The 14,130-nt window shown below is 42.0% G+C and overlaps 1 protein-coding gene across 1 annotated transcript in view; it reads left to right on the top strand.

Annotated features, from left to right (window-relative positions):
• The window catches only part of CUBN (cubilin), a 201,053-nt gene that overhangs the window by 67,987 nt on the left and 118,936 nt on the right, over window positions 1–14,130 (top strand). The window contains exons 26-27 of the mRNA XM_054990953.1: window positions 1,664–1,820; window positions 2,971–3,158. Of these exons, the coding sequence (XP_054846928.1) occupies window positions 1,664–1,820; window positions 2,971–3,158 (345 nt within the window). The remainder of the gene's footprint in view (window positions 1–1,663; window positions 1,821–2,970; window positions 3,159–14,130) is intronic.

The following is a 14,130-nucleotide window of genomic DNA, read 5'->3' as shown; positions in this document are numbered from 1 at the left end:
TCATTCAACAACGGTTGGATCATCTTTGACTAATGGACAATACAAAGCTTCTTTCCACACACAAGAAGGCCCGATGCTAACACTTCTATGGAGAAATGTACTGTGTGAACCTGCTACACAGAGATATCTAGGGAGCCATTCCTGCTTTTCTGGAAAAGTGCCACCATGGTAGCAGAAATTGCTGTTGACCATAGTGAGGAAAGGACACCTGCCTTGATCCCCATTACTGGCTCCATTACTTGGTCTCAGAGGACAGTCTTAAATTCCCAATTGCTGCTAGTCACTCCTAAACTCATCTAGTTAAAGAATGCCTTTTCCATCATTATCCATGTCAGAATGTTTAGCACCTTGTACTCCTAGTTATCTCAGCCCTTCTATCAAAGCAGAAAGAAGACTCCCTTGACCAAAGGCCCAGCTTTTTTATGGGCAACTGGTAGGGACAAGGCTATAATACCACCCAAAAGCCTTGATCACTTCAATCTCTAGGGCCAGTATGCTGCCCTCATTGCCATTGTTGGGGCTGCCATCTCTCTCCTTCCCCAAAGTAGGGAAAGGGCCACCTCTTTCAGTTTTTTCCTTTTGACTCATCATCTTTTCATCTCAGTTCCAACCCCTTCTCTAGAGCTGTGCAAACTATGGCAACTAGCAGTTTCCGTTGCTGGGTACCTGTTACTTCTGGTTGACAGCTGCGACTCCCCCACCCCCAGATTGCTTCATGTACACAATACATTTCTCTATATGCATGTGTGTCCTTAGGTATCAGAGAATGGGTTGTGATTGAGTCACTGTGTGTACTTTGTGGCTTTGCCCTAAGAACAAATTGTGCCTTTTGAATTGAATTTTGATAGCGCTGTTTGGTGTAAGAATCGTGATATTAAGATCTGAGGTAAAATGAAAGGAAGTCGATGGGAGTCTTGCGCATCAGGTTGTTAGTGAAATGTTTTAATGAATTAGAAGAACAAAGGAACAGTAGTGAGTTGCCTAACAAGAACTCCATTGTTCAGGCATCCATATTCAAAATGTTATATAAATGTCCGGGATATTTGTTTTTAATAATCAGAGTTAGTATTTTTACCCGTTAGTGAATAAATACACACAAAAAATGACTTGCAAACATAATGATGACACTAGGACATAGCTAATCAGAGGCGCTACAGTAGGCAAATAATTGGCCTCCTTGAGCAAGAGGGGAGTGCAGAGATATGCCCCTTGCCAGGGCAATAGGGCAAATGCACTCTGGCTGAGCTGCCCAAAGCCCCAGGAGGCTTCCAGACAAATATCCTCCCGCCTCCCCCAGGGGGACTCCTCATTTTCAGAAAAAATATGAGGGAAGATGCTTGATTAAAACAGGCATGTTGTTTATCCTCCTGTAGTGTTTCGCGTGGTGATTCTTGGACTCAGAAGACGAGACCTGGGTTCAAATCTCTATTCAGTCATAAAGCTCACTGGGTGAGCTTGATCTAGTCTCTCTGTCTTAGCATAATGTATTTGTGAAGATAAAATGGAAGAGAGAAGAAATGTGTAAGGCGCCTTGATATTCTTAGGGGAAGGACAAGATAAAAACGTGATTGGCTGCTTGAGGGCTGAATCTGGGTGCAGATGCACATACAGGTGTCAGCAGTAATATTTTACCAGCATCTTTTGTATTTGCATGTATCTGCAGGTCTATGATGGCAACAGTACCAGTGCTAGGATGTTGGGCAGATTTTGTGGGAATCAGATACCACCCACAATCCACTCTACTGGGGACAGTCTATATGTAAAACTAAGGACAGATGTTTCTTTGGGAGGTGGAGGTTTTTTTGCTCGTTATAGACAAAGTAAGTACCAACTGTTTGCTATAGAAGATGTACAGCTAGCTCTGTGCACATATTCTTGCTACATATTTCCTCCCCTCGCCCCATGTGCAAAGGTTCCTTCCATATCTTCACAGAGTTTATTCAAGGGTAGAGTGCATGTGGGATAGTATCAAGACTCAGATTTATACTGGACAAATGGAAACATAAGTTGCAGTGTAACATGTGGAAGATAGATTCTAATCTAATAATTCTTCCCTCTCTCCACAGAGCTCAGGGTAACAAACATGGGTCATCCCATTTTATTATCACTAGAGCCCAAGACTAGACCAAACTCATCAAAGCTTGGAAGCTAAGCAGGGTCAGCTCTGGTTAATACTTGGATGGGAGACCACCAAAGGGGACTGGGGTTGCTATGCGAAGGAAGGCAATGGCAAACCACCTCTGCTCATTTTGTACCTTGAATACCCCATGAGGGAGAGCTTCATGGGGTCACCATGAGTTGGTTGCGAGTTGACAGCACCCTTTACCGTGACCTGGATGGCCCAGGCTAGCCCAATCCCATCAGATCTTGGAATCTGAGCAAGATTGTCTCTGGTTAGTACTTGGATGGAGAGACCAGCAAGGAATTCTAGGGTGGAATTCTACGAAGATGTGGTAAACCACATCTGTCCGTCTCGTGCCTTGAAAACTCTCTGTGGTTGCCATAAGTTGGCTATGACTTGACAGCACTTTACAAACACACACACATTCCTGGCAGCCACTTGGCAGCCCCAGACCTCACTTCCACTCAGTAGTCGCCAGAACACAATAGGATATCCTCAAAACTGTATGGTTTTGCCGACACAATGGGGTAACTTCTGGGTTTGCACAAGCAGTAATATACTGGCATTCTCATGATGCCTATTTGCATGTCTCCAGCCTCTAAGCCTCCCACCAAGTGCCAGTGCTTCCCTTCAACATTCACTCTACATTTCTCTTTTGTTTTCTCTAGAGGTTCAAAAATATTCTTTTAGTACAATATGTAGATTCTGTACAATATGTAGATTCTGTAATCATTTAGGCCCCACCACCATTAGTTTTGGTTATTAATACTATGGATTGGTGTTCTGAATATGTATAATGGAAAAGGAGGGATTATAACTGGGTATCTTCATTCCCCCCCACCCCCCAGTTTGTCAGGGAGTTGTAACAGCTAACCGTAGCTGGGGCATCTTGGAGAGTTTAAACTACCCCAGAAACTATCCTGCAAATTCTTACTGCAACTGGACCATCCAAGCGACATCTGGCAACACCCTCAACTACAGTTTTACAGCACTTAGTGTGGATGGAGGTGCAAACTGTGAACGTGATAATTTAAAGGTATGACAAATGATTTCCTTGTTACATCGTGTAGCAGCTAGACAGCAAAATGAGAACAAGGGTGAGTCATTATGGAACTCAGCCTATGAATTGTGAAAAGAGGAAGACTTATTATGCGCTGTTCCACTTCACACTTCTTGCAGAAGCCCAGGATGGGCGCGCCTGAGTTTAGGTATATGAAATGCATAATATTGCAAGCACATAAAGTGTGAAGAAAAAAAAATGTACTTCTTAAACTGATGGCCTACATGGATCCACAAATCTCTGGATCTTTGTGTTTCCCTTTGTTTTCTATACTTATTACAGCCTTAAGATACACAGAAATAAAGAGGCCATGTGGGGTTAGGGAGCAGGGATGCCTGTCCTCCGGTGGAGGCAGGGCATCCCCCACTGGCACCTTCCCCCACCCAGCCCTGCTCACCTGGTCGGCAGGGAAAAAGGAAGGGGGGGAGGCCAGAAGCCACTGGAACCTGTGGCAAAATGGTGCATGCACCCTGGAGGCCCTGATAGTGTTCTTCCGTTTGAAAACTGGAAGCGATGGGGTCTCAGCAGGGCCAAATTGGCCCAAAACATAATGAAAATGCTATGTTTGGGGCCAGTTTTGCCACTACTGAGATCCCATTGCTTCCGGTTTTCAACCTGAAGTGATGTGATCAGGGCATCTGGAATACACATGTGAGGAAGCCAGATCAGACACCCACATCTGCAACGCAACCGCCGTCCCCTGCTTTGGAGGTAAGAGGGACTGGCAACCTTATTAGGGAGTATCTTGTATGTGAATTCTTTTTTTGTGTGTCTTACGCTTTGGGGCTATGAAATAAAAAACATGAGGTTGCAAAGGGTCTAATTTCTCTATCAGTGTAATGCTTTGTAATAACTAAAGTTCAAATAGCAGGGGGAATTTTGCCAGAAGTTAATGTTATCACTATATTTGAGCAAAGAACACCCAAGAAAGAAATTCTCAAGGGACACTGACCAATATGAATGACAATTTTGATTTTTAAAAACCCAGATATTTAGTTCAGTTAGTAAAGAGAAGCAGTGTAATTGTTTTAAGTGTGCTAAAGAACATTTTATGATGTAGAGAAGACGGGGTGATTAGAGCCCCCCAATTCCCACAACTGATGTGTCAGCTCCTGAGGCTTTAGACCATATCTGGAACTCTCCATGACCTTTCAGACATGTTTTTACCACCTCCATCTTGTGAGAAGTTTAAACCATTTTAGTGACTCTCAGGGCCAAGTTAATGTGCCATTGTGGATCTCTGATGATCCCGATATGTAAAGCTACCAAAAAAGAAGTCATGGAAAGAGGACTAATATGAAATGGAGCAATAGTACTGGGAAAGTTGGTGTAAATATTTTCCCATGTAATTTCTATGATCAAAACTGCCCCCTGATACATTAATCCCAGGAAGAGAAAAGGATACACCTATATTGTGTATGTGACTTTGTTTGTTAAATATTTATTTGTTATTGAAGTTATTTATTAATGTTATTTGTAGTCTCACTGAGTCTCAGTTACACAGTGTAGTTCAATAGGATCAAACATTCAAAACACACTGCAATTAGGTATGAACTGCAGAAATTTGAATACAAGCAGAAGCTGATACAGAGTTGAAGACAATGACAAAACAAAATATAAGCAATTTAACCATATTAAACAACATATTAAACAATGCAGAAACTACATAGGGTCCCAAAGCAGCTTATGATAATTTTAAAAATACACTATAAATAGACCAACAACAGACAAAACAACAAACTAATCTTTGATCACTCTTGGATTCAGTGGCTGGCTCCTCCAAAGGCACAGTCTGCGAGCTGTGGGCTAACAGCCAAAGTGGCAAGAGCCTATACCGCAGGCCTTGCTTTGTTCCTGCAACAGAATGGGAAAAGCAAATGGTTTTGAATTTGGGGAGGGGAGGGACCACAGTGGGGTATAATACCATAGAGTCCACCGTCCAAAGCATCCATTTTCTTCAGGCAAACTGATCTCTGTCACCTGGAGATCAGTTATAATTCTGGGAAATCTCCAGTTACCACCTGGAGGTTGGCAACCCTACAGGTAGCCAGGAACATGATATGAGGAAGAGTTAAACCTGTCATTTCCCAGCGCCATGGTTGCATTCCGTTCCGTTCCATTCCCCACCCCCACAATGCTTTTTGCAGCTAAATTACATGTTGGGCTTTTTGTGTGCATCTAGAAACTATCATACATGCCTATCCTACAAGCATCAATTACTGCAGGCTGCTCATTGTAGGACTGCCTCTGATAACTACTCCAAAGCCTCAGTTGTAGAAAATGGCAGGGTAAAATTAGTAGAAGCTGGAGGCATCAGTGATCTAGTGATCCCAAGACACAGCTTAGCCAGAGATGCCTGCTTTCGCCTTGTGAAGGTTCTTAGTGGGAGGGCAAAATGGCCGCCTGATTTACAAGCGGAGGCTGCTTTGTGAATCCTGGTGCTCCTAAAAGCAGGGGTACCAATGCTTCAGATTGTGAAATAGTTAAGAAGTTTTAGATCAGGCAGGCTGAAAGCAGAACTAAAAACCACACTAGTAATGAAAATGGTACAAGAAGGAGATGGCCTCTAATTATAATAAACCTCAGATGACTAACTGCTCCAAGTGCTTCAAGACACACCATAAGTGGGTTTTCTCCTAGACTTACAGAGCCCGTGAATGACTAATTGTTTATTTTTAGTTGCATATTTCCTCAGCAGCCACACCCTGTCAGCTCAAAGCAATATGACTTTTTTGTGCTTCAGGAAGGCTGCTAAATACAACTGAGCAACTGTCAAGTATCTATATATCAGTTCTTCCCATTTTTCATGTTCACCAGTAGGGACTGAGAAACAAGTATTGATGAGTCTCAGAAATAAGAGCCTTGATGGTTCAAAAACCAAACCAGTTGCAGAATTTAATTATTCTAGTCCCATACATATATACAGCAAAACACTCCCTAGTTCTTTTTTTTTCTGAGTACCCTCTGTCCTGCCAAACCAGTACAAAGTTTGGAATGGGTTACTGAATGGACTCCAGACATTCCAAAGTAATGGGTTGGATCAAGGAACAGCTCTGTTGCAAGCACCACAGGACCCAAGAACTGATTTTTCTCTTTTATTGGGGCACAGCTACTGAATAAACCTTTGTGCTTGTTGCTTCATAGTTTCTAGCAGTCTCTGCTGGCATCCCATCCATAGTTTCCAGAAGGAAATTAGAAAGATCCATAGTTTATGAAGGATCCTAGGGTTGCCAGCTCCAGGTTGTGAAATTCCTGGAGATTTTGAAAGTGGAGCTTGGAGAGGGTGGGCTGTGGGGACCTCAGCCTCTGTTTCCTCCAGGGGAACTAATCTCTGTCACCTGGAGATGAGTTGTAATTCTGGAAGATCTCCAGCTACCATCTGGAGGTTGGTAACCCTAGTTCCACCACCTGAAGTAACAGTTATATAGACATAGCAATGGAAGTCAATGTTAATGCCCAAACAGAAATTCTTTGCAATTTTGCTGTCACTTACTGCATTTTTATTTTTCAACTTTGCATGCGTGAGAAAAAATTACAGGAGATTGGACCATGTCTACACCATCTATTTCAACATACCCGGAAATGAGACGAGGAGGAGACTCTCAGTTAGATGGTAGTGTTCTTAGTTTTTTGGGGCAAGGTTCCTGTGTACCAAGAAGCCTGGAGGAAAAGAATGTACTGTCTCTTTAACAGAGGCTTGATGTGGGGGAATGGGCTGCTGAAGCTTTTCATGGCATGTGTAAAGCATCACCCATTAAGCCACTAATTGAAAGACAGGACATCTTTCCCCAGCCTGTTGGCAATCCTAAGAGTAAGGGGAGTACATGAGCAGTACAAGATATGGATTGTGTTTGTGACTGTTGCAAACAAGCCTCTTTCATGGTTTCTCGATATGTCTATTGTTCCCTCTTTTTTTCTGGAGCAGACTTCAGCAGGGTACAGTTATTGGAAAGGAGTTATTTTCATTTTTAAAAGTAAGATTTATGAGAAATGGTCAACTGGAATTCCTTACCTTTGACTCATAGCCTGCTTTCACAGGAGTGTGTGAAACAAAATCATTAAATGTTTTGAATCCAAAATAACAGAGCTGCTATTGATCTGATAGGCAGGCCTGTGCTCAGGATGAAGCCAAACGGTTTTCTTTTGAGAACTGCACTTGCAAAAATCTGGACATAGCTGAAGCCTCATTGCAGGATATGCCAGAGAGAGCCCTCTCAGGCTTCTGAAAATCGCCTCATTTTTAATGCAGTGACGCTTTTCTCCTTCAAAACAAAAAGGAATTTCTGAATCATTTGAGGAGTCCCCATCGCTTTAGCTCTGCAGATTTCCTCCAAATCACTTTTTTGGTCTTGGTTTAGATGCTTCAGCCACTTGGCTTTTCCTCTTTTAAAATATACTACATGGGCTATTCTGTACCGGGTTTTAGCTCCAGCTTTGTTTTTTTAACTGCTTGTATCTCTACCACAATCCCAGTACACCCCCCACCCATTTTTTTCAGATCTCTGCAAAAAGTAGTCTGAAAAAACATGGGGAAAAGCTGAAAAACCAGGAGAGAAATGCTGGCAAATGATACTTGTATAAGGAAGAAAGGGAAATGATGCCGTTAAGAAGTCTAACAGCTCCTCAGGACAAACTTTAACAATAACAATTGAGGACATGATCCAGTCAGGAGATAACCTCCATGTATAATCAGGGTTGTTGAGGAAGTAAATTCCCCTGTGATCATTTGCATGTTGAATTTTGCAGTATGCCAAATTCATAGAAAGTACAGGGGACAGTTCCTACTGGTATGTGTGCCATTAATACTGCTATTCAATGTGTCATCATCACTAGGGATCTGCGCTTTGGATTTCCAGTTCGGGTTTTTTAACCAAATCGGGCCTGATTTGGAAAGATTTGGGATTCCCGAATCAGCCCCAACATTGCTGAACTAATTAGGGAATCCCGAAGCAAAGATTCCCAAAGTGCTTTGTATTGCTTTGGGATGCTTTGGGAAAAGAGCAACACTTTTCTTGCCACTTGCAAGTGGCGAAAAGTGTTGCTTTCAAAAGCCCCCTGCTTTTCAGCTGATGGGAGAGGGATCCCCCATCAGCTGGAAAAAACTGCTGGCATTTAAAAGCAACAACACTTCTCCTGCGAGGCAAGAAAAGTGTTGCTGCTTTCAAATGCCAGCAGCTTTTTTCAGCTGACAGGAGGGGGAGGAGGGACCCCCCTTCCCCGTCCCCTCAGCTGAAAAAAGCAGTGGGAGTTTGAAAACAGCAACACTTTTCTTGATGTGCAAGAAAAGTGTTGCTGCTTTCAAAGGGCAGCTTCTTTCAGCTGATAGGAGGGGGATTCCCCTATCAGCTGAAAAAATCTACTTTCAAACACCTGCAGCTTTTTTCCGCTGAGACGAAGAGGAGGAGGAACCCCCCTCTTCTCCCTCTCCTCAGTGGAAAAAAGTGGTGGAGATTAAAAGCAGATAGGATTCCCCTCCCCTAAGCTGAAAAAAGCTGCTTTAAAATTCTTGCAGCTTTTTTTCAGCTGAGGGGGGATTTCCCTCCCCTCAGCTGAAAAAACCGCTTTCAAACCCAGCAGCTTTTTTCGGCAGAGGGAGGGAGAGCAGGGGGATCCCTTCTCCCCCTCCCCTCAGTAGCACAAGAAAAATGTTGCTGCTTTCAAACAGCAGCATATTTTCCCAGCTGATGGGGGATCCCGCTCCCATCAGTTGTAATGTGGCTGGAGTTTGAAAGCAATACTTTTCTTGCTGTTTGCAAACGGGAAGAAAAGTGCTGCTTTGCGCTTTACGGAGCATACCGAAGTATATAAACACCTGAATCCCAAATTTTTCAGGTGCACACCTCTGGTCATCACCATGACCCTCACTGTGACATCTCTTATTGAACAGTGCAGTGATTCCATGTAACAATTTTTAACTGCAAAATCAGATGCCGTGGATTTTTACTGTGTCATTTGTACATGGTTTGGGTGCTTGAGACAAAAATTTTCCATTTACGTTTTGGTTGAATTTGGATACAGTCTTGAACCACTTATTTTGGAATACTGAAAACATCTGGGCTATTATGACCTCATTGGTTTCACAATAGTGATACGACGGGGATGTATCTCATAGTATGTCTTTTTAATCAACAGTTTCCTCTGTGTATGATCTCATGTTTCCCAGTTGGGGATACCCATCTGTATAGAAATCCTGATTAGGACCTGAGCCATCATATTAAGTTCCTGAATTTTAGTATTTCATTAGACTAGAAGATATTTATGCACGGGACAAAAATGTTTGGATTATACTGCTTTTTAAGTAATCTCTGGAATGTCTGTTTGGCATGTTGCCATCTGTAGCAGAATAAAATAAGCTACAAGATACAAACTGGAAGCAAAGAATCAGCTAGAAGCATAACAAAAAGAATTGTCACTGAAAAAATTAAAAATTGGTGCAAATTTGGGAGTTCTTCTTGAGTTGTAAGGAATCTTGAAGGAATCAAAGACTAGCAAAACATTTCACAGCCATACATTGTCTCTGGATTTTGTTTAAAGTGCAGTTGAAAGCAAATTTAGGGGTCTCTCTTCAATCAAAAGATCTGAGGAATTCAAACAGAATCAATAAGAGTATAGGTGTGAGGACACAGTAGAAAAAAGAAAAAAAACCCAGAAAAATATGGGGGGAAATGCCCGCCCAGTTTTTTTCCCAATGGAAAAATTGGAAAATTTGGAGGAACGATTGAAATAAACTCCTATAAGATCTGTTCTCTTTCAGAATTAATAAAATGCTTCTTAAGGTGAAGTTTTTCACACTGAATGTATAGCATGAAAAAGTGTGAGGACTTTTCCAATGAAAAATTTGGGAAATTTTGAGGGAAACGGAGGGGGGAGGGAACCTCCTATGAAATATTTTCTCTTTCTGAGAGAGAAAAACTACGTTACAAAGCATTTAGCTCATTCCAATATATAGTATGAAAAAATTTGAGGACTTCCCCCATTTTCCAATGGAAAAACTGGGAAATTTGGAGGAGCAATGAAAAAAAAATCCTCTTACACTGCAGACATTTTCAAAAGTGTTTTTGTTTAAATGTAGTAATTTTGGCAACAATTAATAAACTATAATGTTTAGTGATACATCATACATTATTAAAGAGTTCAATGAGTTTTCATAGATATAAGTTAATATCGAAACATGCTAGCAGTCTTATCTGTTGTGACTCTATGAGATTTTCTGTCCTAATTTGTTTTGCATCATCACCTTTCATTTTTTGTTACTTCTCAGAAGTAACAAAATTTAAAAATACATATGCTATAGTAGCATAGGTGAAACAGTTTACAACTCTTTCAAGTATTAGGTATACTTGCAATTTTTCTTACAGAAAATGTAAATGCATTTATACTTTTAACTTCCCTAAATATGCCAAATCACTAAGTAAGTGATAAATTATGCATTTTACGTTATTCAATCAGTAAAAGAAGTTTAGGATTGATAGGAAAGTAATTACTGAATTTGAATTTCCTCCAAATGTCTCTCCTCCCCCCCCCCCCCCGCCCCGGGTAACCTTCTTTTTCCCCCCTTGTGCCTTACAAATTTCTGGAAATGTTATACTTCAAAACAGGAGTAGCAAAACTATTCCAATCAGAATCTGTCCTCTATTGTACGCAGAACAAAACAAATCTGCTTGCTCATGTATATTTCCAGTAAAGGTCTGAATACCTGCCTGTTCAAAAAAGAGACCAGCGTTTTCACTTTGGCTCTTCCTCTGTTGTTTTACTTTTTAATGGCTTACATCTCCTATGGAAAATTCCAATGGATGCAAAGAAGTGTTATGGAAATAGTTGCTGAACAACTAGAACAACAAAAAGTATTAGGCAAAGCCATTTTCTTCCATTGACCTTTTTAAAAAAAAGGTTTTCTGCCCAAGTCCAGGGTTAGGGGAATTTCCACCCCCCCCACACACACACTGTTTGAAGAGAAGCCAGATTCACACAGTTCTGATTCACCTGCCCTCATGCCAGCTATAAAGCCAACACCCCCTTTTTTCAAAACAGGTGTACAGTGTTGTTTAGCTAGCCTTGAATCAGTTAAGAAGCAGTAGCACCAATATCCCTTTCCCGTTCCATTTCAAAATGAAAATAAAGGAGAGTAAGGTAAAATACAGACAAAATGTTTATCTGATAGCCACACAAGTGCTTTGAAAACAAACACCCCCCCCCCCAAAGGGCACAGAGCTTTAAAACAATGGGTTCTGATTTCTTTCTCTCCTCCCATACCTTTTGCTTGTCGTTTTGATTATTAAAAGCATCATACAGTTATTAGGAGATGTTTTTTCTTGTCCTAATTGATGGCTATATACAACGCATTAGGGCAAGGTTCCATATCAGTGAACCTTGAACCGCTGAACTGCAAGCATGTGACAGGAGGCTATTTATTCATTCCTTTAGAATATTTATATCCCACTTGATCTCCTTAGACTCAAATTAATCAACAATGCAACCACAAGTTGCAAGGATATAAAAACAACAAATCTGTCCCTTGATGAAATAAAAACAGCACAGAGATTAAAAATAGACAGATTTTAAAAATGCAGTCAAATCTGTCAAATGCCCCACCCCCTCAATACACACACATCCAAAATGAAATGAAACAGAAAGTATGCCAGTGCCTTCCACACCCATGCTGGTACATAGGACCTTCCACATAAAAAAATCCAGAAAAAATTCTATGAGAGGACACCATAAGAAAAGTCTGACTGCGAAACATAATGGGCATGTGTATAATGGGAGATGTGGGTCAATAGGTATGTGGATCCTAGACCATACAGGGCTTTTATGGTAAGATATAGCAGTTTGATTGGGCCCTGAAGCAAATATGTGATCAATGCAATTGATGTTGCACTGGATTTACATGTTCACACCATCAACAAGTGTGAAGAGCTTTTGTTGCATGTTGCACCATGTTGAACTGGCTTCTTCATTTAGGCATGTGTGCAAGCCATCAACTCTTGATGTCTAAACAATTCGACCGGTTTCCTTATTCCTCCCTCTGAAGGCAAAATAATTGATAGAGGGGTTTTAGTGTGGTAGAAAATCAATTTCTTTTTGAGTGTCAATTGTAGCTAGGGAAGCACCAGAGAAAGAACAATTTTTGGCTCATTTACAATATTTACAATACAGTCAATAGTTCCTCTGGAGGAAATGGTAGATTTGAAGGGCAGACTATGCCATCACATCCCTAGTAGTCTACCTCCCTTTCCCAAACTCTCCCCTCCCCAGGTACCACCCCCAAACCACCAGTAATTTCCCAAGCCAGGGTGGGCAACTCTGGGATCTTGCTTTGGTGGATTCCTGTAGTCCCTCTAATGACATCTTTGATGTCAGTTGGAAGGTGGAAGAAGGATGGTTTAAAAGGAGGAATCAGCAGTGTCACTATTCCACCAGTGGTGCTATGAAACAGCCCTCTTGAACGTGCTAAAATTTCTCTTCCAATGTATGATTCTGTGAACAGGGCCTGACTTACCATGAGGCAGCTACCTTAGGCAGTGAATTAAGGGTTCCTTTAAAGGACATCAAATTGATGGCTACATACCCATTTTCCCTCTAATGTGCTAAAATAGCTTAGGCTCGTCCTGGCTCTGAAGTCCTTGGGAAAGTTGGGGTGACGGGGGTGTTCAGTTATGGTTTTAGGACTGCTGTTTCAAACCTGAGTAAATTTCCAGGGATCTTTGACCCTTGCAATGAGGAAAACATGAGCCTCGTAAAGAAATTATTATACACAAATCCTCAGCTTCATTTATTTTCTCTTTTATTGAAGTATATTGAAATAGCATGTTGGATTTTGTATCTCACACACAAATGAAGAATTTTGTTACAAAAGGCAGACACAGCAATATTCAATATTACCAAAGCCTTTATTTTTATCAGAAAGACCATTTTCTTAAAATATCATTTTCTTTATCACTGTGCTATAAAGTTTAATATTAATTTTACCAGTTTCCAAGAACAAGCAAACAAAAGAAATGGCTAGTCCTCATATATTTGAAGTAGTATCCATTCTTGGAAGTTTAGAAGTCAGTCTTCACACTCTAGGTAGGAGATAAATAGAGAAATGTAGGACACTAGAATAGACAGGAATATAAGAAATAAACTGAACCACAGGAACTTCACTGAACCGAGGTGAATCAACATATATTTCTGTGATGCACTGTGGGATTATCTTGATAAAACAGCTGTCTAATTGTGGAAAATCCCTCATTTTTTGAACAGGGCTGTAAGGTTCCGCCATGGCAGCAGCGGAGCTCTGAGCGCGAGTATCTGCAGGAGGGGCCTTGGGCACGAGCAGGCTTGGGATTGTCCCCTGGATAGTAGAAGGAGGGGGGTATACATCACACTCACACCCTCTCAGCCACCCAAGGACTTATCCTTCTGTAGCCTCTGCTCTTCCCTCCTGCAGTCCCTTGCTAAGTGAACTCCTCCTCCTTCTCCTCCTCCTCCTGCTCCACTCTCTCTCTCTCTACAACCACTCCTACACAACCCACCATGACCTCTCTACTGAGCCTCCCTTTATAGGGCTTCTTCCACCTTCCCCCTCCCTGGCTCCCTCCTATCCCTGGGCAGCCTCCCAGCCCTGGGCAGATTTCTCACAATGCCGTCCAGTTGGGGATGTTCTCTGATGTTCCCACTCTCGTTCCAGGTCCTCCCTGCTCTCCTATCTTTTCTTGCAGTGGGGCCTTTCCAGGTGATGTGGCTTGGCCACTTCCATCTCTGTTCATGCAGTGCCAGACTGGCCTCCTGGGTTCTGGCTGGTCCCCGGGGTGGACGTCGGGCCTACTGGCCCCACCTGGGGTGGGTGCAGGGGCTTCTAGCCCATCTGGCCGGGTATCAGTGTCCCCCCAGGCATTCATGTTCACTTCTTGCCCTTCGTGGCTTGGTCTGGCAGTGTGTGCCTGGCTTGCCACTCAGGCTGGCT

This window comes from Eublepharis macularius, chromosome 11 (genome assembly GCF_028583425.1).
Source record: "Eublepharis macularius isolate TG4126 chromosome 11, MPM_Emac_v1.0, whole genome shotgun sequence".
NCBI lineage: Eukaryota > Metazoa > Chordata > Lepidosauria > Squamata > Eublepharidae > Eublepharis > Eublepharis macularius.
Note: the sequence above shows the minus strand (reverse complement) of the source record. Positions and strands in the feature narration are given on the sequence as shown.